The 27,905-nt window shown below is 44.8% G+C and overlaps 1 protein-coding gene across 1 annotated transcript; it reads right to left on the reverse strand.

The window, feature by feature from the left end:
* On the reverse strand, positions 1-27,905 carry gem (GTP binding protein overexpressed in skeletal muscle). The gene is made up of 5 exons (XM_070894042.1): positions 27,784-27,905; positions 26,759-27,100; positions 10,689-10,765; positions 9,446-9,650; positions 1-3,643 (listed from the first exon to the last, which is right to left on the reverse strand). The coding sequence occupies exons 2-5, from the start codon at positions 27,078-27,080 to the stop codon at positions 3,366-3,368; spliced, it is 882 nt and encodes a 293-aa protein (XP_070750143.1). The 5' UTR covers positions 27,081-27,100; positions 27,784-27,905; the 3' UTR covers positions 1-3,365.

Below are 27,905 nucleotides of genomic sequence, written 5' to 3' on the forward strand. Positions count from 1 at the left end.
TAAACTTATGGTTTCAAAACAGAGATATTTAGGAAGGAACTAATTTCAAGGCCAGACTATTAACTTTCAAAGTCATATTTATACTTCACTCTCCTTATTAAAACATGATGCAGGTTAAGAATTATTTTAAAAGAAAAAAATAATAAATTTAAAATAAAAGGTCAATTGAAACAAAATAATTTAAATTTTGGTTTCTCCAATCTAAAATAAATGGGTCATTACATCGTGGGTGTTAGTGAATCCCTTGGTTCTCTTCGTGTATTACTTTTCCATCCCATTAAGTAGTAAGATGCCTTTAATAAGACTATTGTTGTTCTTTCTGTATTTTACAAAGTTATAACCCAATTACTGAAAATCAATAAAGATGTCTATGTTCATAGTCCTCCATTCATACCCACAAAAGCTTATTGATTCATTATGTTTTAAGCAAATTAGCAATAATCCTAAAATTATTTGCCATTCAGTGTAAGCCTTTTAATCATAGATTACCAATTGTCTTAACCAATCTGAATCATTATTGTCATTCTTTTATTCATTAACTAGCTGAGTCTCACTTCCCCCTCGTTCCCAACCAGCCAGAATTACTCAAACTTATCTGACAGTGTCATTATATTCAGCTAAATGACAAAGGGCAGACAAATTGAAATATTCAACCAGTGAGGGACAAGTTCAAACAGAATGGGAAAAGGAAATGTAGATTTTCCTCAAATGAATGACTACTGTTCTATCACTATGGGACGTAGGTTGAGGCATCTCTTACCAAGTGGCTTTACCTGGTTCCTACTCAGCAGTTAGTTGCACACCATTGCTAACGTCAATAAGTCAAAAATTCCTACAATGCTTAACTTCAACAATCCTTAGCAAGTCTGCATTATAAAAACAAAGATGAAAGTAAATGATGAGAAAAGAAAAATAATATTCAGAATAAATATCTTTCATAAGCTGAAAGTTCTCTATGGCCAATGTGGAGAATTTTCATGGGGTTACTTTGTCTGGACTGGATGGCCAAGGTTAATTCGATATTTTGAGAAAACAAAAGTTATTCGCCCTAATGCTCAGAAACCAACAGTTTCAACAGATTTTCATACACCATTACACACAAAGAATTGTTCAAAGTACAAACCAGCATACTTTACACAAAATAATACATTGAAGGTAATAAAAATGTTCTTTAATAAAATTAATAAACTACATTATTTAGCTTGAAAGTGGAATATTTAAGTAGAAACTTACAAAATAAATACAAAGTTTTGTCAACATTTTATTAAAAAAGAGTTCTGGTTGAATTGTTCATAATAAATACACAAATTTTATCTGAAAAAATATAGAAGAATATATATATATATATAGTAAGGTAGTTAAAAATTAAACGTATTTGAAAGGGATATAATGCAGTTAAGAAAGACATTAGTTTGTTCAACTTATTTCTTCATACAAACGTTATTTTAAATGGAACACAAGCTCAATACTGACAGTGAAAGGCTAAACAGTTACAAAGACCTGAAATATATCCAGAAATGAATGATACGTATTCAGAGGATTGGAACAAGAAACAAAAAGTACAAGTGTGATGGGCTGAATGATCTCCTTCTGTGGCATAAAATTCTACTGGAGCAAAATTGTGTACCGCCCCATCCCAAGGCGGGAGTTCCTGGAATTCCCGCCCTGAGACCTATATTCGAGTTACCACCCCTGAGAGCAAGTGGAATGCAAAGTATCAGGCTCCATTCGCCCTGTGGGGCGCTCGCGGGTCAGAAGGACCCCACAAGGGGCGCAGCTCTCTACGTTGGGACATGTAGCGCTACATTAAAGGGGAGGGCCAAGCTGCCGACTCTGTGGCCATGAAACGGGGCCCTCCCTGGACCACCAGCACAGCACACAAGCGGAGTGCCGGGCTGCAAAATCACGGCACAGACCCCGAGATCGAACAGGAAGAAGGCCACGACAATTTCTTTCAATTCCCCACCTCCCCTTTGATTTTCGCTCCGCAAGCAGCCTACAGCCCTGTCACGGGCATCGCCCCGCGCAGCTTCAGGGGACAGTACCGAATTTTCGCTTCAGGGCGAAAATGTGTCACTGTGCACGGTGATGACGTTGTCATCGCCGGCGCAGCAGAGCAGGGCGCTACCAGTTACCGTTGGGTACTACCGGTTATCGCCGACGTTAAACTCCCACAGAATTTCACGGGTGTTGTTAGCGGTGCTACGCCAGGGTGAAAATTCGATTGTGCCCTGTTAACGGGAGGTGCAAACGTACCGAATGTCTCCCCCCTGTGATTCTATTGCAGATATCATGCCCTTTTTGTCCATACAGGTGGCTAATCAGGGTCAGGGCACAGCATGTTGGGATATTAATGGGCTAAAAAGCAGATTCATCCCTGCCCTCCTCCCAATTCCACATCTAAGAGTAGGACATTCCTTTTATCATGGAAGGAGATGGGAATTGTCAGATGAGTCACCCCAGATGTTCTCTCATAACTAAGTACCAGTGGTTCATTACAGACCAACAATACCAGAGACCTTGATCTTACTCACTTTCTTAATTGGGGAAAAAGTGCTGGAGATTAGCAACCTTATAGCAATGACAGGTTAGTGGCCAATAGGCACTCTTCACAAGGAACACATGTGCACAACTACATCAAGTGATGATTTTATTTTTGACATTTTCAGTCTGAAATCTCTTTGAGGTCAGATAAGGAACTAGCTGTGAGAGGTATTCTCTGAATTCACAGGAGAGCTCACCATGCCTGACAGAGCTTACTTTATTTTGTCATCTTTAACAATAATCCAGTACTCTAACACTATTTAAAACAGATTTTTCACTTAAAGCAAAAAAATAATAGTCTAATATGATAATGTGATAATGTGATCACTGAGCTGAGTTGCAGTTGCCTGTTTCGCAATGCATGATATCAGAGACAAGTCATGACCAGAAAGCCTTTTTGATCTTCTGATAGCAACCAGATGCACAATGCAGGGAATGAAATACACAGTCAATTTAACCCACTATTCCATCTCTTTGGTGATTTTCTCCTTTTAAAGAAAAATGAAACTTAGTACAGGGTTGAAATGCCAGAATTGCCTGCAGTTTAAGATTCTCCTATAATTCATTTCAGGAACATGTAAGTCTAAGCAAGACCACATATCAGATGCAATATCATAAATTGATATTGAAAGCTCTTCATTGACAAACAATGGAGGAAATTCATCAACATAGAAAGCTGTGCTGCTGACAATTCAAACACAACTGTAAAACCAATTGGGTCCAAAATATCGTAATCTAATATAGATTGATTAACCCATACCCTCACAATAATGGTCTGATAATTTAACAGTCACCATTTTAATTATGGCAGTCTATACTTCTTATAGTACAGAAAGGTCATGACAAGATTTTGATCTCACTTTATAAGCCATCTTTTTATTGTTCTTTGCCACTAGTCGATCCAAAAAGCGTCGGGCCTTCCTAGGGAAGCTCTCTCTTCGTTTGTACTGGGCCATTCTCCGTTCATTCACTTCTTTGCTGTCTCTCCTGAGCCGCACCTGCCGCACAATTCCTTCAAAGAGTTCTTGTACATTATGCTGGACTGCAGCAGAGGTCTCGATGAACTTGCAGTCGAAAACAACAGCGCAAGATCTGCCCTCTGCAAATGACAAAAACATTTTCAGTTAAAAAAAACACATACCTATGCCTTCCACTTATCAAAATAAATTGTGCCTTGTTCTTTGGCTGTTGCCAACCTGTTCCTCATCAAGTGCTGCCAGAATTCGTTATGTGAGGCCTCTGAAAAAAAGTCTATTATAGATTGTAAACCCAATGAAATTAATCGAGTTCTGGTTAGCTTCTTTTAACTGTTAGAAGAAGGAAGATAAAGAAGTTACTATTTTCTCCAAAATATAATGATTGTGACTGGAAATAAGAGATTTAACCATCCCTGAACTGTGAGCTGTGACTGTTGCATCGAGTGGCTTACTAATGTACTGATTGCGGAATGATGTTTAAGCACTGCAATAATAATAAATAATACTTGATTTAAACATTACTTCATCATGTCAGAATGTCTCAAAGTGTCTCACACAATGAATGACTTTTGGAATGCAGTGACGATTGTTATGCAGGCAATAAAACAGCTATTATGCAAGAGCCGGAAGTGCCGAGTGGATGATCCATATCGGTTTCCTCCTGAGGCCCCCACCATCTCAGAAGCCAATCTTCAGCCAATTGGATTCACTCCATGTGATATCAAGAAGCAGCTGAGTGCACTGGAAACAGCAAAGGCTATGGACCACTATGATTCAGTTCCTGACTCTTAGCTAATCTGATTGAGATTGCTGATTTACCCACAACTCATTTGAAATAATTTAGCAGCCAGAAATGCTATTTTATTAATAAATTACAATCATTGCAATAGTATTTAACACAAAAACCAAGATTTCAACATTAATAGAATCCGATCAAACACTGAAAAGTCTTGAGATACTTTTTACCGAAAACCATAAAACTCGATTAGGATGCTTTTTATACAAGGCATGCAGCTGAATTAACATCAGCCTTTTAATTCACGGCCATGACAACATAAACTTATAGTCCTATCGAATTTTTTCTCCTCTATTTGACTAACTAACTTTTGATTAATTGAAATAATCTAAAAATGAGAGAATAATTGTCTGATAACATGAGTAAATCATGAAAGTGAATTAGATCTATCTAAATAGAAGTTGGGAAATAATTAAACCAAAACTACAAAAGGCTTTTGGGCAGCAAAGACGATGACATGGCTTTGTGTCAATTTTTCTCAGACGACATTATAATCCACCCCACAAGAAAATTCTGTTATTTTCTTATGTGCCAGCAACTGCTTACATACTACTTCTACACCTCAGTCATGAGGAATGTACTGACAGCAACATTGAGTATTCAAAAGAGCTGACCTCTCAATATTGTCCCATTGGTGATGCAGCAGGACTGCAGAATCAGTACTGGAACCATATTACGGGCCTCAAAGTGTTAAAAGATTGGTGCTGACGATCCTTATGGTTCAGTTTATCCAGTGAGTGGTTGAGCTGTACAGGCTGAGAAAGTCCCAAGAGCAATCTACAGTGGATTAGCTGATGTCAGACTGGTGGTAGGGGCACTGCACTTCGCCTTAGTGTTCCTGGACGAGGAAGAAATCAGGCAACTCAGGTTTCCACTCCTGAATGTTATCCAGCGACCCTTGCTGGAAGTCTGAATGGATGGATCCGAGGCCGGAAGGCCGGGAATGTTTGGAGCTGGTCGGGGCTGGAGGATGGTCGGTGAGCTCAGGGTTTGAGGATGGTCGATCGGCCCGGGGGCTGGAGGATGGTCGATGGGCTCGGGGGCTGGAGGATGTTCAGTGAGCTCGGGGGCTGGAGGATGGTCGGTAAGCTCGGGGGCTGGAGGATGGTCGGTGAGCTCGGGGGCTGGAGGATGGTCAGTGAGCTCAGGGTTTGAGGATGGTCGATGGGCCCGGGGGCTGGAGGATGTTCAGTGAGCTCGGGGGCTGGAGGATGGTCGGTGAGCTCGGGGGCTGGAGGATGGTCGGTGAGCTCGGGGGCTGGAGGATGGTCGGTGAGCTCGGGGGCTGGAGGATGGTCGATGGGCTCAGGGGCTGGAGGATGGTCGATGGGCTCAGGGTTTGAGGATGGTCGATGGGCTCAGGGTTTGAGGATGGTCGATGGGCTCAGGGGCTGGAGGATGGTCGATGGGCTCAGGGGCTGGAGGATGGTCGATGGGCTCAGGGGCTGGAGGATGGTCGGTGGGCTCAGGGGCTGGAGGATGGTCGGTGGGCTCAGGGGCTGGAGGATGGTCGGTGAGCTCGGGGGCTGGAGGATGGTCGGTGAGCACGGGGGCTGGAGGATGGTCGGTGAGCTCAGAGTTCGAGGATGGTCGGTGGGCTCAGGGTTCGAGGATGGTCGGTGAGCTCAGGGTTCGAGGATGGTCGGTGAGCTCAGGGTTCGAGGATGATCGGTGAGCTCAGGGTTCGAGGATGGTCGGTGAGCTCAGAGTTCGAGGATGGTCGGTGAGCTCAGGGTTCGAGGATGGTCAGTGAGCTCAGGGTTCGAGGATGGTCGGTGAGCTCGGGGTTCGAGGATGGTCGGTGAGCTCAGGGTTCGAGGATGGTCGGTGAGCTCGGGGTTCGAGGATGGTCGGTGAGCTCTAAGTTTGAGGATGGTCGGTGAGCTCAGGGGCTGGAGGATGGTCGGTGAGCTCGGGGGCTGGAGGATTGTCGGTGAGCTCGGGGTTCAAGGATGGTCAGTGAGTTCAGGAGCTGGAGGATGGTCGGTGGGCTCAGAGTTTGAGGATGGTAGGTGGGCTCAGGGTTCGAGGATGGTCAGTGAGCTCAGGGTCTGGAGGATGGTCGGTGGGCTCAGGGTTCGAGGATGGTCAGTGGGCTCAGGGGCTGGAGGATGGTCGGTGAGCTCAGGGGCTGGAGGATGGTCGGTGGGCTCAGGGTTCGAGGATGGTCGGTGGGCTCAGGGTTCGAGGATGGTCGGTGAGCTCAGGGTTCGAGGATGGTCGGTGAGCTCAGGGTTCGAGTATGGTCAGTGGGCTCAGGGTTCGAGGATGGTCGGTGAGCTCAGGGGCTGGAGGATGGTCAGTGGGCTCAGAGTTTGAGGATGGTCGGTGAGCTCAGGGGCTGGAGGATGGTCAGTGGGCTCAGAGTTTGAGGATGGTCGGTGAGCTCAGAGTTTGAAGATGGTCGGTGAGCTCAGAGTTTGAGGATGGTCGGTGGGCTCAGGGTTCGAGGATGGTCGGTGGGCTCAGGGTTCGAGGATGGTCGGTGAGCTCAGAGTTCGAGGATGGTCGGTGAGCTCAGAGTTCGAGGATGGTCGGTGAGCTCAGAGTTTGAGGATGGTCGGTGAGCTCAGAGTTCGAGGATGGTCGGTGAGCTCAGAGTTCGAGGATGGTCGGTGAGCTCAGAGTTCGAGGATGGTCGGTGAGCTCGGGGTTCGAGGATGGTCGGTGAGCTCAGGGTTCGAGGATGGTCGGTGGGCTCAGGGTTCGAGGATGGTCAGTGGGCTCAGGGCCTGGAGGATGGTCGGTGAGCTCAGGGTTCGAGGATGGTCGGTGAGCTCAGGGGCTGGAGGATGGTCGGTGGGCTCAGGGTTCGAGGATGTCGGTGAGCTCAGGGTTCGAGGATGGTCGGTGGGCTCAGGGTTCGAGGATGGTCGGTGAGCTCAGGGGCTGGAGGATGGTCGGTGGGCTCGGGTGCTGGAGGATGGTCGGTGAGCTCAGAGTTTGAGGATGGTCGGTGAGCTCAGGGTTCGAGGATGTCGGTGAGCTCAGGGTTCGAGGATTGTCGGTGGGCTCAGGGGCTGGAGGATGGTCAGTGGGCTCAGGGCCTGGAGGATGGTCGGTGAGCTCAGGGTTCGAGGATGTCGGTGAGCTCAGGGTTCGAGGATGGTCGGTGGGCTCAGGGTTCGAGGATGGTCAGTGGGCTCAGGGCCTGGAGGATGGTCGGTGGGCTCAGGGTTCGAGGATGTCGGTGAGCTCAGGGTTCGAGGATGGTCGGTGGGCTCAGGGTTCGAGGATGGTCAGTGGGCTCAGGGCCTGGAGGATGGTCGGTGAGCTCAGGGTTCGAGGATGGTCGGTGAGCTCAGGGGCTGGAGGATGGTCGATGGGCTCGGGTGCTGGAGGATGGTCGGTGAGCTCAGAGTTTGAGGATGGTCGGTGAGCTCAGAGTTTGAAGATGGTCGGTGAGCTCAGAGTTTGAGGATGGTCGGTGGGCTCAGGGTTCGAGGATGGTCGGTGAGCTCAGGGTTCGAGGATGGTCGGTGAGCTCAGAGTTCGAGGATGGTCGGTGAGCTCAGAGTTTGAGGATGGTCGGTGAGCTCAGAGTTTGAGGATGGTCGGTGAGCTCAGAGTTCGAGGATGGTCGGTGAGCTCAGAGTTCGAGGATGGTCGGTGAGCTCGGGGTTCGAGGATGGTCGGTGAGCTCAGGGTTCGAGGATGGTCGGTGGGCTCGGGGCTGGAGGATGGTCGGTGAGCTCAGGGGCTGGAGGATGGTCTGCGAGCTCAGGGTTCGAGGATGGTCGGTGGGCTCAGGGTTCGAGGATGGTCAGTGAGCTCAGGGGCTGGAGGATGGTCAGTGAGCTCAGGGTTCGAGGATGGTCGGTGGGCTCAGGGTTCGAGGATGTCGGAGAGCTCAGGGTTCGAGGATGGTCGGTGAGCTCAGGGTTCGAGGATGGTCGGTGGGCTCGGGGCTGGAGGATGGTCGGTGAGCTCAGGGGCTGGAGGATGGTCAGTGAGCTCAGGGTTCGAGGATGGTCGGTGGGCTCAGGGCTGGAGGATGGTCGGTGAGCTCAGGGTTCGAGGATGGTCGGTGAGCTCAGGGGCTGGAGGATGGTCGGTGAGTTCAGGGGCTGGAGGATGGTCGGTGAGCTCAGGGGCTGGAGGATGGTCGGTGAGCTCAGGGTTCGAGGATGGTCGGTGGGCTCGGGGCTGGAGGATGGTCGGTGAGCTCAGGGTTCGAGGATGGTCGGTGGGCTCGGGGCTGGAGGATGGTCGGTGAGCTCAGGGGCTGGAGGATGGTCAGTGAGCTCAGGGTTCGAGGATGGTCGGTGGGCTCGGGGCTGGAGGATGGTCGGTGAGCTCAGGGGCTGGAGGATGGTCGGTGAGCTCAGGGGCTGGAGGATGGTCGGTGGGCTCGGGGCTGGAGGATGGTCGGTGAGCTCAGGGGCTGGAGGATGGTCGGTGAGCTCAGGGGCTGGAGGATGGTCGGTGAGTTCAGGGGCTGGAGATTGGTCAGTGAGGTCTGCAGGTTGGAAGCCGAAGGGGGATCAGAGGCCTGGTGGAGGGAGGAGCTTGGGTTCGTAGGCCTCAGGGAGGGAGATGCTGGGGGGTCAGAAACTTCAGGGAAGGGGTGTTGGAGGCCCGGAATTTGTCCAATCATAGAGTTTGGTGAGGCAGGAATGCTGGATCCAGCAAGTAAGTAGAAAGGCACTTACCTCTAGATCCAGCAGTCCTCGTCTTTCTTTAGCTGGCAGGTTCTCGGAGGCCAGGGAAACAAAAAGAACACACTGGTTCCCGAAAATTGGCAACTCGTTCCAAGTGCAGAAATATGCCTGTCCTGACTCGACTAAAACTGTTGGGTTGGGGGAGCTCCCACAACTATTATATCTTTGGTTGTTATGGGGCTTATTTGGAGCAGTACTCCCGTTGAAGAGGTTGGAATGTCCGGCTAAAGACTGGGCTGGGGGAAAGGTGTCAGGTCCTGTTAAAAAAGGGACCATTCTAAAATGTAAAATTGAAACATATTGGCTGGTCAAATATTCAGCTATCCAAGCCCAGATCTGAATTCTGCCCCTGCATTCACTTATGTCAGTGATCTTATAAGGGGCAAACGGAGTCTGTGCCCTCACAAAGCCAACAACCAGCATATCCAAGTCCCGGTCTAGATCACTGAGTAAAATAGCAAACATACCTGCCACAGATACTTCTCGACAGCGCACAAGATCACACTTATTTCCGACTAAGATAATTGGGATATCCTCGGCCTGTCGCGTTCTCCGGAGCTGGATGCGAAGCTCGGAAGCTTTCTCAAAACTTGCTCTGTCAGTGATGGAGTAGACAATAAGATACGCATCGCCTATCTGCATGCAGTGATCCTGCGCCCAGTTTTCTTCATCCTATTAGCAGGCAAAAGTTGATACTAAAATGTCAGAATCTTTTCTATTTCTGGAATTATAATGATCATCGAATGCAACAATTAAAAGAAAGGCCTTTGACAGTTTACAAGCTGCTGTGAGTTACAGTGCAGTTTACCAGAGCAGTATAACCGGTCCCTCAAGGAAACTCCACTGAACAGAAACTGCAGCTGTATTATTTACTCAACTCAATTGTTCTATTGTTAGGTTCAGAAATTTGCTGGTATAATCCTCATAAAAGAAAATGTGGCATTGACTACACACTTAACCCTTTCCCACCTGAGGTTCTTACAATGTGGCTTGCCTGGATTATTTATGATGCACAACTACTCAGGGCTGTTGACATCAATTAAATGCAATGTTTTAAAATGATTAGTTTTAATAATTAATGACATAATTGTGCTTTTTTTTAGAAATAATTATCTATAAAATTAAAATTAAAAATTGCTTGCACTGCACATGTGTAGTACACATTAATGGTGCATCACTGCCATTAGCACGTAAAGGACACCACAATCTGGAATTTCTCACATGCAAACCACACACTTGGGACAGTTCTGGAAGGAGTTTGCCATGATCTTTTCCTTCGTGCTTTTTCTAAAAAGTTTGAAAGTTCTGTTCTCTTCCAATTATTGATCCATTTATAATGAAACCTTCAAAGGTAATTCTACTGAACTGAATACAGCTGCCATATGTGAAACATACATCAATCATACTTGTGTTTGTATAACTTTCATGTTGCAACACCTCCAAGTATTTTACATAACAAATTACTTTTATTCCCAAGTGTGGTGGTTGTGTTAGGATGGCCGGGTTGACAATTGTTATTGGGTGAAAGTTTAGATTTTGGCGGGGACATAAAACGTGCGGTTTCCATGGAGCTACAAATGGTATTTCATGCAGCTTAAGCGATATTAGCTCTCCAGACACAGCATGCGTCTTTATAGAGAAATCCACCACTACATACAGCATGGCCAACACATGTACTTTCATTCCAATTATAAGAAATAATTATATCACCTTATTTTCCCACGTGTCCATCACAATAAGGGTGGCGCCCTCTCCGTCAACAGTAATCATTCGCTCATAGGTGTCTTCTATAAAGAATGAGGAAACAGGTATTTATAAATATGCCCACCACAGAACTTAGGCAACTTAATAAATAGAACAATGCCATGCTTCGATGAACACTACCCATGTAGTCGCTGTTTAGGTACAATTTATGAGAATGATAAGCTGTGAGAATTCTGCTCCTCCAATTCTGTCTTTTTCGCACATCACCGATTTTCTTCATTCCACTATTGATGGCTGTGCCTTCAGCTGCCTTGTTCCTAGTAGGAGTCCTTCCCTAAACCACTCCACCTCGCTCTCCTCCTTTAAGTCGCTACTTAAAACCTACCTCTTAGACCAAGCTTTTGGTCATCTGTTCTAATATCTCATGTGGCTCAACATCAAATCTTTCTGATAATGCTCCTGTGAAGCGCCATGGGATGTATTTTACTAAGTTAAAGGTGCTATATTAATGCAAGTTGTTGTTGGAAAGTTTTCAATAGATATCTGCAGTGCATTACAATTAAAACAAAAATGGCATCACACTTGGATGTACATTTTCAAAATGTATATTTGTAGAGGGTTCTACCATTTTGACCCAGATTTTGCAGTCAGCAGCGAAGTGATGGCGTTCAAACACACAAAGTTTTAGCGGGCTCTGTGGTGGCACTTTCCCCTTTTCTGGCGCCATCTATAGGGGATCTGTGATATCAGCAACAGTCATCATGCAGTCGGAGCAGCCAATCACACAGCAAACCAGGAAGTAAAAAGTAGGTTTTATCATTCACTTTTTAATCACTTTACAGAAAGTGAAATAAAGATTGGAATGTACACATGGGATTAAGATAAAACCTGAAATATCATAAACAAACTGTAAAAAAATAAATAATTATTTTTATTACTTTAAAAATCTATGGAATGTTTAATCATGGAATGGAGGGAATAACAATGTCAATTTTACTTACAATTACAGATATTTTGGTAGCTATTTTTTTCACGTCCAGAGGTTAATCAACAATAATTATGACAGTGCGCCGTTAAAAGCTCAGTTACACCTCATTCAACAAGGCTTAACTTTTCCAATAGTTTTTACAGCGAGAATAGTGCGTAAAAAGTTGAAGATCACGTCAAATCACTGATTTTGTGTTGATTGCATCTGCGAAGACTGCATACCCTGTGGAGAAGTAGGGTATCGCTGACAGCAACGTCCAGATTTCCGCGTTTAACTGCGATGTGCGTACACCAGAAGTTGCTGTCAGTTTTACAGAGTAATGATGGCGAAGTCTGACAGTTTCACCATCAGTATAACATTAAATATTTAAAGTCAAGGAACTGAAAATGGTCACCTGGGAGTCAGGTTATTTAATTGAGCCAATGAAAGGCAATACGAATCTGATAGAGACTTGAAGGAGCAAGTTGTAAACATTATCCTTATTCTTTCCACACACTTCCCTAAACTGGATGTTATCTTGCCTATAGTGTGTGGTGTGTAACAAATTATAACTACAATGCCTAAGGTGAGTAATCAATCTTTTTTTTCTGTTTCAATTGCTATGGAAGTTTTAAAAGTATTATCCCATTTTGCTGCCTTGTTACTTTATATTATAATTTTTTTAAATGTTTACAATGAAATTATAATTAAACAAGTAATCAGAAAGTTAAACAATGATTGTTGATGGTATAATTAGTGGAACTATTTTGGAAGGGTTTCTGAGGAATGAAATAGACATCTATGTTCAGCACTAAGCACTCAAATAAGGTACACCACAGAAAGTTGCAGGTAAAGCTCCCACTACCGTGTCCCATCAAAGGTGTTTTAATCCCAAACCCACTACAAACCCTGCAGAGCACCATTGTGACTTTTCCCTTTCCGACAACAATTATCATTATAGCATGTGAGCAAGATTGTCAATTTTACATCTATTAGACAGTGTAAAACAGTTAAATTAGTATTACTAAAGATAACAGTGTTAACCCCGAGGATGCTTTTAAGGTCTTGTAATTGCAACTTAATTTGGCCCCTCATTCAGTCAGTTTCAGAACTTCTAATACCATCAACATGCTTCTTCAGTGGTTCATATTTTAGCCAGTGAACAGTTGAGCTGTACAGAACACAAAGATTCCAGGTTAGATTCCCTATCTGTGCTGAATTAGCTGGTCTCAGTCAGGGTAGTAAACGGTGCTCTCAGGTGACTTTAGTGTCCCTAGGTTAGAAAGGGAATAATCAGCCTTGGTTTTAAATTGTTTCTGCTAAATGGGAAGATGAGAATATGATTATATTCCTTTCACTGATGTGCACAGCCTACATAATACCCCACATCATAATTAATCCAACTCTGTCAAATAAAGTGTTTTTGAAAATTATTTTATTCAACGACAGCTGTACTAAATAGAATACATCCAGGTGTATTTTTGTTACTCAATCAATGTGAAGTCTTTGAAAAAAACAGGTGGAACTTGTGGAGGAGACTGGAATGTTCTACAAAGCATGTTTACATTCAGTTTTCAATTGCAATAAATTGCGGTCTGCTTACATCTGAAACTAAGAGATTTTCCAACTTTAAAAAAGTTGCTTTAAACACGCTATACTAAACACTAAACTGAGCAGTTACTTATAAGAACATAAGAATTAGGAACAGGAGTAGGCCATCTAGCCCCTCGAGCCTGCTCCGCCATTCAACAAGATCATGGCTGATCTGGCCGTGGACTCAGCTCCACTTACCCGCCCGCTCCCCGCCCCCATACTTCAAATCATACTCCAAATGTGTTAGTTCAAACAATTAACTACTTGAATTTTTAGGGTCTAATGATTTTAAAAAGTACAAACAAGTATATAAATGTGGAAATCTCACCCTCATGAATTTGCACTGATGAATTATCCGACTCTCATTTAAAAGGTCTTTCCACATATTGCACATATTTACACTTACAAACAATTGTACATTGTGAACTGTAAGAAAGGCAGCTAAAAAGCACTTATATCTGTGCTTAGATCTCTCAGATTGAGCCCATAGCGTGCAAGGGACTCCCAAAAGGAATGCAAGTTTATGCTTCCGATTCAGTATTTAGCTTCAATTAAGTTTGAACTATATGATGTGATTTAAAAAAAAAGTTGTGTTGGGATTTTCTACATGGTTGTCTTGGCGAGGCAGAAGGAATATTTTTAAATTAATTTTCAGGCTATGGGCACCGCCGGCAAGACTGATATTTATTGCCCATCCCTAGCTGTCCTTGAGAAGGTGGTGGTGGGAACTCTTCTTGAACTGCTGCAGTCCACGTCGTAATGTTTATTCCACAATGTTGTTAGGTAAGGAGTTCTAGGATTTTGACCCAGCAACAGTGAAGGAATGGGCACATATCAAGTCAGCATGGTGTGTGACTTGGAGGTATTGCCGAAGATGTTTTGATGACTTCTTGCAGCGTATGCTGTAAATAGAACACTGCAACTACAGTATGCCAAGGAGTGGATATTTAAGCCAGTGGATGGGATGTTGATCAAACTGATTGCTTTGTCCTGGATAGTGTTGAACTTCTTGGTTGAAGCTGCACTTATCCAGGAACGGTAAGAGTATTCCATCACATTCCTAACTTGAGCAGTTAGGTGGTGGAGTGGCTTTAGGGAGTCAGGAGATAAGCCACTCACACATAATATAAGAACATAAGAAATAAGCACAGGAGTAGACTCTGACCTGCTCTAGTAGCCATGGCATTAATGTGGCTAGTCCAGTTGTATTTCTGGTCAATGGTGACCTCCAGGATGTTGATGGGATTTTTCGCCATTGAATGTCAAGAGGAGATGGTTCGACTCCTTCTTGTTGGAAATGGCCATGTCTTGGTAGTTGTGTGGCGTGGTCGTTAATTGCCATTTATCAGCCCAAACTTGGATGTTGTCCAGGTCTTGCTGCAAATGGGTACAGACTACTTCATTATCTGAGGAATTACAAATGGAACTAAACACTGTGCAATTATCAGCGAACAAAGCCACTTCTGACCTTATGATGGAGGGAAGGTCATTGATGAAGATAGTTCGGTCTAGGATGCTGCCCTGTGGAACTCCTGTAGCAATGTCCTGGGGCTGATATGATTGGGCTCCAAAAACCACAACTGTCTTCTTTTGTGCCAAATGTGATTCCAACCACTGAAGAGTTTGCCTCCTGATCCCCATTAACTTCAGTTTTACAGGGCACCTTGGTATCACATTCGGTATGGTAATTGGCCGGGTTGGATTTGTCCTGCTTTGTGTGGTCAGGAAATACCCAGGCAATTCTCCACATTGTTGGGTAGATGCCAGTGTTGTAGCTGTACTGGAACAGCTTGGCTAGAGGCGCCAACCCCACTTCTGACCTTATGATGGAAGGAAGGTCATTGATGAAGCGGCTGAAGATGGTTGGGCCTAGGACACTGTCCTGAGGAACTCCTGCAGCAATGTCCTGGGGCTGGGTTGGTTGACCTCCAACACCCACAACCATCTTTCTTTTTGCTAGGTATGACTCCAGCCAGTGGCGAGTTTTCCCCCTGATTCCCATTTACTTCGATTTTACTATGCCACACTCAGCCAAATGCTGCTTTGATGTGAAAGGCAGTCACTCTCACCTCACCTCTGGAATTCAGCTCTATTGTCCATGTTTGGGCCAAGGCTGTAATGAGGTCTGGAGCCAAGTGGTTCTGGCAGAACTCAAACTAAGCATTGGTGAGCAGGTTATTGGTGAGTAAGTGCTGCTTGATAGAACTTGACGATACCTTATTTCACTTTGCTGATGATTGAGAGTAGACTGATAGGGCGGTAATTGGTTGGATTGGATTTGTCCTGCTTTTTGTGGACAGGACATACTTAGGCAGTTCTGCACATTGTCGGATAAATGTCAGTGGTGTAGCTGTATTGGAATAGCTTGGCTAGAGATGTGACTAGTCAGGAGCACAACTCTTCAGCACAACAACCGGGATGTTCTCGGGGCCCATAGCCTTTGCTGTATCCAGTGCGCTTAGACACTTCTTGATATTACGTGGAGTGAATCGAATTGGCTGAGACTGGCTTCTGTGATGGTGGGGACCTCAGGAGGATGCTGAGACTACTTGCTTAAGAAGCCATTCCAAGAGGTTCTGACCACTCTCATACGTATAATTATAGTTTTCATGTCATGATGAAAGTACTATACCACCAGACTTCCATTTTTTTTCTCTCTCCAAGTTTCATAAAGAAAAACATAGCTCCATGAGTTTAAAAAGTTACTTCAAATTAATTTTCTGTAACTAGAATGCATCCAGATTCTATTTATTTCATATAAATTGTGTTACAGATAATGTTTTTTAGTATCAGTGCAGTCACTGAATAATTTATTTTGAATATACTCTGTACCAATAAAAATATACCAAATCTGGGAGATTCTTAAAAAAAGGCACCCCAGTAATTATTAATAAAACATAGCTCTGACACTTTTTTAACGGAAAACTCTTCGGGCCCAAATTTGGCCCACCCGTTTTTTCGGCGCACTCACTAGAGATGCGGCAACTTCATAGGCTGAAAACGGTGTCAAAAAGATCTCCCCAGATTCTGGCCGCTCTGTTGACTCTCCCAGGGCTTGGCACGGCGTGGCCAGTCGATTGGGGGGCGGAGTTAGGGCCCTGCACGAAAAACAGTGCCAGCAGCTGTTCACATGCACATTAGAGCATTCGCACATGCGCAGTAGCTCCTGCCGATGATGATGATGATGCGTGCTGCAGCGTGGGACCCGATGCATCCCGCCCCTATCCCGGGCCGAGTGGCCTGCTGTACAGTAACGAGAGAAACCTGCCTTCTTCTAAAGCACTTGGTTCTTTTGTTGGCTGCCTGCATTATTGCCACTTTATGTCAATACTCTACACACAACTTGAAGACTTGAGGACATTGCCATGCAAAGGTTCAGGTAGAATTGTCGATTTTGAAATCCATCTCAAAAGTTTGATTGGAGGGAGGAGAGTTTTGATCCGAGGCGGGGGGGGGGGGGGGGAAGTTTTGATCACGGGGGGGGGGGGGGATTTTGATCACGGGGGGAGGGAGTTTTGATCATGGGGGGGGGGGAGTTTTGATCACGGGGGGGGGGGAGTTTTGATCACGGGGGGGGGATTTTTGTTCACGGGGGGGGGGGGGAGTTTTGATCACGGGGGGGGGGGGAGTTTTTATCATGGTGGGGGAGTTTTGATCCGAGGCGGGGGGAGGGGGGGGGAGTTTTGATCACGGGGGGGGGGGAGAGTTTTGATCCGAGGCGGGGGGGGGGGAGTTTTGATCCGAGGCGGGGGGGGGGGGAGTTTTGATCCGAGGTGGGGGGGGGGGGGGAGTTTTGATCACGGGGGGGAGGGGGGGGAAGTTTTGATCGGGGAGGGGGGGGGTGGAATTTTGATCCCGGGGGGAGTTTTGATCCCGGGGAGGGTGGTGGTGGGGTGGGGGGTGATAACTGTGCAGCCAGTAATTTTAATGAGCTTACTCCAGACTTTCCTTAACCCTGTTGATGAACATACTTTCCTACGTAAAAACATAAGAATTATGAGCAGGAGGTACTTCTATTTTTTATTTGGATATTTTGAAAAAATTATGTTAATATGGTTTGTCTCTTTATTTTTGTAGTTTAAGCTTCCATGAACGCTTTGCATTAACTTTGCGAAGTTTATCATATGATGTCCTGTATAGCTGTTTGATCCTATTCACATTTTTTAGTCAAGTCATTAGTTACCTATCTGCGCTGATTTCTTAACTTTCCACAAGGGTTTTCTGTGTGGCCACAAGTGGCCCCATATGCTGGCCTAAATTAGTTTGAAGTAACTAAAGGCCCAACATTGTCCAAACCGTTTTTTCGGTGCACTTCGACTTTGCACGCTGGAAAGTGCGCCAGAAAAAAGGGGCCCCATCCTGGCCGCTCTTCGGAGTCCCCAGAGTCATGCCGTGGCGTGTTGTCTATGGGGGGAGGGGGGTGCCGGAGCAACAGGCCAGCACCTGCGTGCATGCTCAGTGAGGGCTGCACGCATGCTCCTGCCCTCCCAGCGTGTCCTCTGGGCTGTGAGCAGGACCCGATGCTCGCAGACCCTATCCCCGGCCGAAGGGATGCCCCGATCTCGCTGCACCCTATCCCCGGCCGAGTGGTTTCCCGCACCGGCCGGCCGGCTGAGTTCCCAGGCGAGGTAGGACTTCGGTTCTGTTTTTTATTTCGTGACTGTGCTTGAGACTTTTCATTGTGGGGGGAGAGGGGGGGAGGAGGAGGAGAGTTTTTTGGGGGGGGAGGGGAGGAAGAGAGTTTGGGGGGGGAGAAAGTGTGTATTGGGGGGGGAGAGGAGAGTTTTTGGCGGGGGGGAGAAAGTGTTTTGGGTGGGGGGAGAGAGAAAAAGAGTGTTTTGTATACCAGCATCTCTCTCTCTCTTTCTCTGGCTACCCTACCCCGCCCCCCCCCACCCCCGTGACAACGCGGCCAGCAGCTCGCATTTCTCCGGTAGGATTTACTTCATTTTTATTAGTATTTTAATTGTTTGAGCTTTTCCTTGCAATGTTTGGTTCCCTTCCTTCCCCTATCCCTGCCCTAATGTCTGCCAAATGTGCGCTGCTTTTTCTTCACTGCCCGCAAGGTTTTTCAGAGTTGGCCACATACGCTGACCAAAGTCGATTTGGAGTAAGTTTTTGCTGGCCAAAGTGGCATAAATGGCCAAATCTGACGGGGCCGGGAACACCCCCTTTTGAAAAAAAAATGGACCTAAAAAAAAAATGGTAATTAACTGACTTATTCTGGAGCAAATTTTAGGGGGGAAATGGCAGTTTTTAACTTACGCCAGAAAAAATAACTTACTCCAAAAAAATTGATGCAAGTCATGGCCAAAATTGGGCCCTATTAGCTGTCCAAAGTGGCCTAAATAGCCAAAACGGACATCGGTGGCTGGTAACACCCCCTTTTGAAAAAAAACAAACTAAACTAAAAAAATCCTCACTAACTCACTTACACTGGCACAAATTGAAGGTGTAAAATGGGGATTTTTAAGATACTCCAGAAAAATCAAGTTGCTCCAAAAAAAACAGAGCAATTCCTGGACAATTTTGAGTCCTTAGTGGTTAAGTCTCTAAGTAAAAAGTTAAGTAGAAGAGGAAGCGGAGAGTGGCACTGTAAAGTCAGTTCTTGGTGCTCAGCCTCTGTAAAATTGAAGAAACAGACATTCTGCTCAGGAGACCAGCCACAGCTATTGGTTGGGAGAGTCCCAAGAGGGATTCATTTTCATTGTTTCTTTCAAATTTGATTCCTCTCAAATCAAAACGGGGGAGGGTGTAGAATGGTACTACGTTTCCCTTTGCTTTGGGTAATCAGACCATCAAAATTGGCAGCAGTGCGCCACAACAGTATCTGTAAATTCATCAGTGGATATTATAAAGGTTGTGCTTATAAACATTACTTTGTAAAAAAAAATTTCAATGATATACTAATGCAAATTCACATCACATAACACACTCCAACACATCATCTGAATATAGAACAATAACAGCATTTATATAGTGCCCTTAATGTAAAAGAACATCCCAAAGTGCTTCACAGAGGCATAATCAAAAAAGGGGCATTAAGAGGGGAGACTAGAACGAGGGGGCATAATCTTAGAATAAGGGGCCGCCCATTTAAAACTGAGATGAGGAGATATTTCTTCTCTCAGAGGGTTGTAAATCTGTGGAATTTGCTGCCTCAGAGAGCTGTGGAAGATGGGACACTGAATAAATTTAAGACAGAAATAGACAGTTTCTTAAACGATAAGGGAATAAGAGGTTATGGGGAGCAGGCAGGGAAGTGGACCTGAGTCCATGATTGGATCAGCCATGATCGTATTAAATGGCGGAGCAGGCTCGAGGGGGCGTATGGCCTACTCCTGCTCCTCTTTCTTATGTTCTTATGTTCTTATTAAGAAAAGAAAAACTTGCATTTATATAGCACCTTTCATGATCTCAGGACGTCCCAAAGAGCCTTACAGCCAACGAAGTCTTTTTGAAGTGTAGTCACTGTTGTAATGAAGGAAAAGCAGCAGCCAATTTGTACAAAGCAAGCTCTCGCAAGCAAGGGATAATGAGCAGATAATGTTTTAATGAAGTTGATTGAGGGATAAATATCATGTCACCGGGGATAACTCCCTTGCTCTTCTTCAAAATAGTGCCATAGGATCTTTTACATCCACCTGAGTGAGCAGACGGGGCCTCAGTTTAACGTCTCATCCGAAAGGCAAGAAAAAGAGATATTAGAAGCGGGTGACCAAAAGCTTGGCCAAAGAAAGGGTTTTAAGGACAGTGGAGAAGGAGGTAAAGGAGCAATTGCATTTGGAGATGGATTCCCTGGCATGGAGCCTATGTTGCTGAAGTGGCATGAGAAAAGGTAGGGATACACAGGAAGCTAAAATCAAAGGAACGGAGAGTTCAGGGAGGATTAGTTGTAGGGCTGGAGGAAAATAGAAAGATAGGGAGGGATTTAAACACAAGGATGAAAATTAAAAATTTTAGGCACTGGGGACCAGAAGCCAATCCCAGTTAGTGAGGACAGGGTGAGTGATGAGCAGAACCTGATGCGGGATAGAATATAGAGAACAGAGTTTTGGATGAGCTCAAGTTTACAGAGGATGGGAGGATGACCATGAGCAGTAAAAATCAATTTTAGAGGTGACAAGGACATGAATGAGGATTTCAGCAGCAGATGGGCTGAGGTAGGGACAGGGTCAAGTAATATTAGAGATTGTGATGGAGAAGATATGGGGTGAGAAGCTCAGATCAGGGTGGAACAGGACACCATTATTGCAAGCAGTCTGATATCACAGAGGCAGTGGAGGGGTCAAGAGAAGTGGTATAGAAGTAGGGCTGAGTCACATCAGCATAAATGTAGATGCTGACCCCGTGTCTACAGATAATATTAGCAAGGGCAATACAAAACCTTATACTTGCCACATGAAGTAGCGTATTTTTACTCAAGCAGAAAGTTTGCCATTTTTGTCACACTTGCACCAATGTTGAGAGCAAATAAAAAAAACTAGGTACAGTATTTGACTTTTGTTACATTAAGCCATTCACTTTTAAGGGGATGTGATTGTAGCACAAGATGAGAACATGCGGACAACAATATGCTCTGCAGCTGTAACAAACTTTCAGTAATGAGATAATGTATTGCGCCCTCTAGCTAGGAGATATCAATATAATGTATAGCGCCCTTTAGCTAGGAGGTATAGGGAGCTGTGTCGAGAGAGAGGGTCTGTGAAGGAACACCATTTTAAAGCTCCACATGACTGTCTGAAATCTCTCAAATAAATAGAGTTGAGTTGAACTAAGAGTGTTCAAGAGTGTTCAAGAGACTATAAAATACATGGTGTCAGAAATGGGATTTCCAATCTTTCATCGAACGCATCTACGACCGAAATATTGGAACTGTAAGACTTTTTCGAGCCGATCGAAATAGACGTTAAGCAGTGCAGTGCAGAGAGTGCTACCTACACATCGCGCATGGATCTGTGAAGGGTGATAAATAGTCATAAGCTTGTAAAATAATCTAGAGGCATTAGTAACGTAAACTTAAAGTAGCATAAGTTATTGCAGAGCCTCGACTGAAAAAGTATTTTTACAAATACATGGCCATGATATTTTACTGTTAGACTTGTTCTAGTCCTCTGGGTATTTGAACTGTATACATGTATGTGACAAACTCAAAGTCCTAAACTGTAGCGAGCTATCATGACCACCATGGTGCCAACTCCCACACACATTAATGATTTAGATGAAGGAATTGAGTGTAATATCTCCAAGTTTGCAGATGACACTAAGCTGGGTGGCAGTGTGAGCTGTGAGGAGGACGCTAAGAGGCTGCAGGGTGACTTGGACAGGTTAGGTGAGTGGACAAATGCATGGCAGATGCAGTATAATGTGGATAAATGTGAGGTTATCCACTTTGGGGGCAAAAACACGAAGGCAGAATATTATCTGAATGGTGACAGATTAGGAAAAGGGGAGATGCAATGAGACCTGGGTGTCATGGTTCAGCAGTCATTGAAAGTTGGCATGCAGGTATAGCAGGCGGTGAAGAAGACAAATGGTATGTTGGCCTTCATAGCTAGGGGATTTGAGTATAGGAGCAGGGAGGTCTTACAGCAGTTGTACAGGGCCTTGGTGAGGCCTCACCAGGAATATTGTGTTCAGTTTTGGTCTCCTAATCTGAGGAAGGACATTCGTGCTATTGAGGGAGTGCAGCGAAGGTTCACCAGATGGATTCCCGGGATGGCAGGACTGACATATGAGGAGAGACTGGATCGACTGGGCCTGTATTCACTGGAGTTTAGAAGGATGAGAGGGGATCTCATAGAAACATATAAAATTTTGACGGGACTGGACAGGTTAGATGCAGGAAGAATGTTCCCGATGTTGGGGAAGTCTAGAACCAAGGGACACAGTCTAAGGATAAGGGATAAACTATTTAGGACTGAGATGAGGAGAAAGTTCTTCACTCAGAGAGTTGTTATCCTGTGGAATTCCCTACCGCAAAGAGTTATTGATGCCAGTTCACTGGATATATTCAAGAGGGAGTTAGATTTGGCCCTTACGGCTAAAGGGATCAAGGGGTATGGAGAGAAAGCAGGAAAGGGGTACTGAGGGAATGATCAGCCATGATCTTATTGAATGGTGGTGCAGGCTCAAAGGGCCGAATGGCCTACTCCTGCACCTATTGTTTATGTTTCTACGTTTCCGCTCCCATCTCAATTGCCGGTAACTGGCAATTTGAAAGCCACTGGAAAAAATTCAAACAGCTGTGGGAAAGCTATGAAATTATCACGAATATTGTGGGAAAACCAGCTAGAGTTAGGGTTGCAATGTTTATCACTGCCATTTGCAGCGATGCCCTAGATATCCACAATAATCTTCCCTACAAATCAGAGGAAGACAAGCAGGAAATTGAGATTATTTTGAAGTGCTGGGAAGAGCACTGTAAAGGTAAATCCAACATCATCTATGAACGGTAACAGTTTAACAACTGTGTACAAGGGGACGAGCAGTTTGACAGATAGCTTGTGAAAGTGAGAGAGCTAGCATCATCATGTGATTTTGGCAATTTGAGGGATGATTTCATCAGAGACCGCATAGTCTGCGGACTATCTGATAACACTCTGCGTAAGAGGCTGTTGCAAGAATTAAGCCTAACATTCGATAAATTGTGATGCTCTGTAAAACTACAGAGGCCACAGTTGTGCAAATTAAATCCATGAAGCTCACTAAAACAGACTCTGAAGATGTCAAAGCTGTCAGACAGAAACCCCGACCCACAAAGAAAAAATTTGCAGACAAAGAGTTCAATAACAATTGCAGATATTATGGCAAAAGATATGAGCTGTCAAAAACTAAGTGCCCAGCATATGGGAAGACCTGCAAAAGTTGCGGCAAACTAAATCACTTTTCTCAAAGGTGTAATCCGACTCCTTTCCATTTTGAAATTGCTCTAGGTTATGTTGTATACCATTGAGTAACCATGCTCCGTATCCTGCACGTACTATTTCTGTCTGTATGATTCTACTCTAGTTTCTAATTATATTCGAACTATCATTTATCGAATTTATAGTTCTGGCCCAAGGTTTGGGCCATTTGTAATAATTCCCTTTCCGTGTCATTCCCCAGTTGTGCCTGTACCTTCTCATTATCCTCATCCCTCTCCAACAATCCCTGTAAGGTTCGTGTTAGGGCATCCCAAGCGACTACAACATTCGGCTCAACCAATATGACGTTGAAATAAAGTATCAACCAGGAAAAGAAATGTACCTAGCACACACCCTCTCGCGTGCATACCTCGAAAACGTGGAGAGATCACCGACAGAAACTGCAGTGGAATGCATCCACATGGTGGACTTTCTCCCACTCTCCAAACAAGGACTGACTACCATACAATGCGCAACTGCAAGCGACTCCACACTACAACTGGTCATACAACAAATCACAACGGGATGGCCAGAAACAACACATGAATGCCCGCCTGAAATGCATATTTACTTCAAAGTTTGTGACGAATTCACAACACAGAATGGCATAGTCTTAAAGGCTATCGCTGTGTCATACCAAAATCCCTGAGATCCGGCATTCATCAGCGACTTCATGCTGCTCACATTGGTGTCGAGAGCACTCTTCAACATGCCAGAGAATCCATTTACTGACCAGGACTGAACAGTGATATAAAAGACTATGTTTCAAAGTGTGAAAAATGCAACACTTGGATAAAGAATCAATAAGGCAAAGTTTTGCTGTTATCTGTTAAACTTGTAGTTGTTTAATATATGTATTCATAAGAAGTTAACTACCCGTTCATATTGAAGCTAACTTTAATTCATTTTTGTTTCTTATGAAAGGAAAGGTGCAACGAGATAATGTATAGCACCCTCTAGCTAGGAGGTATAGGGAGCTGTATCGAGAGAGAGGGTCTGTGAAGGAACGTCATTATAAAGCTCCACATGGTTGTCAGAAATCTCCAAAATAGAGTTAAGTTGAACTAAGAGTGTTCAAGAGACTATCAAATACACTTTCCACAAATTTTTGGTTACTAAAATATAATAAATATCTACTATACATTGTTACTGCATGTTTACTAGGTGATAATTTCAATTCACCAAAGGGACATTTTCATACACCCTATGTACTACAATTATACAATGGTAACACTATCATAACACCATTTCAATTAACTCTATAAATACCCGGTTACAAGAATAGCTTTGTGTTTCTTTTATTGATGTCTTTCAGCTCCTGATTGTTTCTACTTCTGGATCAGCAGGGCATCTAGGATGCACAAATTGAACATGAAGTTCCTGGTCAAAGATTGCATTTGAACTGCAGCTACTGAGACCCGGGGCTATAGAAGCGATTTTGGATGGGCAGAACAGATTTATGCTGCACTACTATGAATTGATTTATCAAGATCATAAGAGAGTGTATGCAGGAGACTCCACATTTTCAAAACGTTTAAAACTCTGCATAAGTTTATCAAGGTTCACCGGTGATCCAAGGGACAACCTGAACTCTATTTCAATTAAGGCTTTTAGTCAGCACTACTTTAAGTAGTGTCAAACCCAAGAGGTGTAAGCCTGCTTTCTCCAGAGGGTCTCACATGGCTCCACTCCAGAGTTGGTGAGGGATCGGACTCCAATGTTATACCATCTGCAAAGCAGACACCCTAAATATTGATGTTCCTTGTCAAGTTCATTCTTACAGAGTTATGCAACCTAAAATACAATAAAATTTCTTGGCAAGATTACACAAGACAGGTTATTGGCTCCAGAATAACTTTCTACCATATGTGCAAATGTAACTGCATTCAAAAGATTGTGTGTTCAAGCCCCACTCCAGAGACTTGAGCACATAATGTAGGTTGACATTTCAGTGCAGTACTAGCAAGTGCTGCACTGTTGGAGGTGCCATCTTTCGGAGGAGACATTAAACCGAGGAGGCAGCTATTTGCACTAGAAAAATGCTCTGAATGTATCTGATAGGCTCCATTACCTGATTGCTGATTGGTCCCCTTGGAGGATAAGACATACCCAGAAGTTACTCTGGAATGTGTAATGGGAACTGCCCAGTCCAAGTTAAGAGTGACTTTGCAAAGTGTAATTTGAGCCATTCTGACTTCAGACCCCAGAGAGGATAGAGCTCCCCAGCACAAGTTCCTGACAACCCCAGCCCAAGTTCATGTCCCATCCTAGCCCAAGTACATGCCCCCCCCTCCCCAGCTGAAGTTCTTTACCCCCCTCCAGCTCATTGATGCCTCCCCAGCCGAAGTTCCTTACCCCCCAGCCCAAGATCATGCCCCCCTCAGCCCAAGTTCCTTACCCTCCCACCCAAGTTCATGCCCCCCCAGCCGAAGTTCCTTACCCCCCCAGCCGAAGTTCTTTACCCATCCACAACCCAAGTTCATGCCCCCTCCAGCCGAAGTTCCTTACCCCTTCCCCTCTCCAGCCCAAGTTCCTTACCCCCCAGTTCAAGTTCATGTCCCCTAGCCTAAGTTCATGCCCCCCCCAGCCTAATTTCATGCCACCTCCAGCCGAAGTTCCTTACACTCCCCAGCTCAAGTTCCTAACACCCTCAGCCTACATACCCCCACCTTCCCAGTCCTGCCAAAGATGGGGCATTGTGTGTGATTTACGGATTGTTAACAGGTTTATTGGGTATGAAGTGAAGAGAGACAATGTCGTGACTTCCGGATTTCATCCACTCCAATGATGTCCCTTGTCAGACACACAACGAGCTTTCTGAGAAATTGAGTGAGAGTGTAAAGCGGGTTGGAAGAACGTGAGTTCCCTCTCTCCCCTCTGATCCCCTCTCCCCTAGTCTCTGTCTCTCTTCCCCTAGTCTCTGTCTCTCTCCCCCCCCCCATCTCTCTCCTCCCAGTCTCCCTTACTCTCCTGCCAGTCTCTCTCTCTCTGCTCCCCCTCCCCCCCACCCTGCCCAGTCTCTCTCTCTCCCAACACCTCCGATGTTTTCTCTCCCATAGAAGGCTGAAAAAATGTTCCAAATAATCCAAAAGCTAGAAGCAGCTCCACATGGCTGTCTCGCGCCCCACTTCCAACTTTCTTGTACATTGCACTGCGCATGCGCAACCAAATCGAAAGCCCACACGCAAAAAAGGTGGAGTCCAATGCACACATGCGCAGAAGGACACCCAAAAAACTAGTGCAAATAGTCACTCTGTTAAACTGAGGCCCTGTCTGCCCTCTCAGGTGAGACATAAAATATCTCATGTCACTATCCCATGAAGAAGAGCACAGAATTCTCCTCATATCCTGACCAATATCTATTCCTCAACCAAAATCACTGAGCAACTGATTATCTGGTCATTTATCTCATTGCTGTTTGTGGGACCTTATGCGCAAATTGGATGTGGCGTTTGCCTACAACAGTGACTACGCTTCAAAAGTACTTAATTCGCTATAGACCGCTTTGGACGATATAAGGAAGAAAGGCACTATATAAATGCAAGTTGTTATATAAAAGCAAGTTATTTCCTTAACTGAAAATAAAGGATTTAAAGCGTTAAAATTCTTACCCCCTAAAATGTCCCAGTTCTCCAGATTATTTTGCAAACCAGCAAAGATACTCGTCAAAGTGGACTTTCCAACTCCCGTTTCTCCAATCAAGACCACTCTGTACAGATTGTTGCCGGAATCAGTGGAGATGACTGAGTCGGAGGACTCGGAGGACCAGCTCCCCCTGTAGGGCTCTTTGGGGTTGAGGCAGGACTTCGATCGCACCATGTGTGCACTCCCTCTCCACAGCTGCTTGCCGTCCGCCGGGATGCTCCAGCGCTGCTGTGCCGGCGCCGGCGTCAGCGAAGAGCTGCTGCGCCGTCTAGTGCCGTTTAAAGTCATGGTTCACTCCGCACAGACCACTGCCGACAAAAATCAGACCGATATTAATAAAACGATCACAGATATGTGAATAAACCGCTAGCACTATGTTAATCTGGGTTGAACGTCCAAATGCAATCGGACGTGTCTGGAGAAGGGAAGGAGTTGAAGGGAGGGCAGCCGAGGTAACAGTTACCACTGATACATCATTAACAAACTGAGAATAAAAATCAAAAAGACCCAACTATTCACAACAATGTCTTGTGTCTTCTCCTCAGATCTCTCTCACTTTTTCGTGAAAGTTTTTTGCAAACTTTTTCAACACGCTTTTAAAATGTTTCAGTAAATACGCTGGGGAAAACATTTTTAGGTATCAACACCTAGTAGTCTTTAATTTATAAGTCCCTGAATAAAACTGTAAAGGAATTTCCCCTGAGCAAAAACATTAGAGACTGCTATATCGCTCTTTCTCCACTTTCTTCCAATATTTTGCAAACTCCTTTGCATTGTTAAAGTGAAATATTTTGCAAACGTACTCGTCTACAAATTCTCTACATTTAACGACATTTGTAACTCTGTAAAAGCGGTCGTTAAATGATTTGACAATTGCAATTACATTAAATTATATCATGTTCTCTTATCAATTAGAAAATGTTACAAACTAATTAAAATGCAATTAACTTCATGCGAATAAGACCAGTAATGTGTGGGTGAAGTATCTTACCCTGCAGTCTTCTATCGTGTGCTCGGACGAATGTTCTGGCTTATTTCGAGTTGAGGATATCTGGGGGTTGCTGATTTATGTCTAATCCTCTATGATTGTGCTGTCGCTCTGGCTCTAATTCT

This window comes from Pristiophorus japonicus, chromosome 1, assembly GCF_044704955.1.
Source record: "Pristiophorus japonicus isolate sPriJap1 chromosome 1, sPriJap1.hap1, whole genome shotgun sequence".
In the NCBI taxonomy this organism is placed as follows: Eukaryota; Metazoa; Chordata; class Chondrichthyes; family Pristiophoridae; genus Pristiophorus; species Pristiophorus japonicus.

What these genes read in the sequence shown, in the direction of transcription:
- gem (XM_070894042.1), bottom strand. Translation starts at nt 27,080, where the DNA reads ATGACTTTAAACGGCACTAGACGGCGCAGCAGCTCTTCGCTGACGCCG. An exon ending in GAACTGGGACATTTTAGGGG is followed by an intron (nt 10,766 to 26,758) that starts GTAAGAATTTTA and finishes CATTCTTTATAG; the next exon opens with AAGACACCTATGAGCGAATG. An exon ending in TGGACACGTGGGAAAATAAG is followed by an intron (nt 9,651 to 10,688) that starts GTGATATAATTA and finishes GCCTGCTAATAG; the next exon opens with GATGAAGAAAACTGGGCGCA.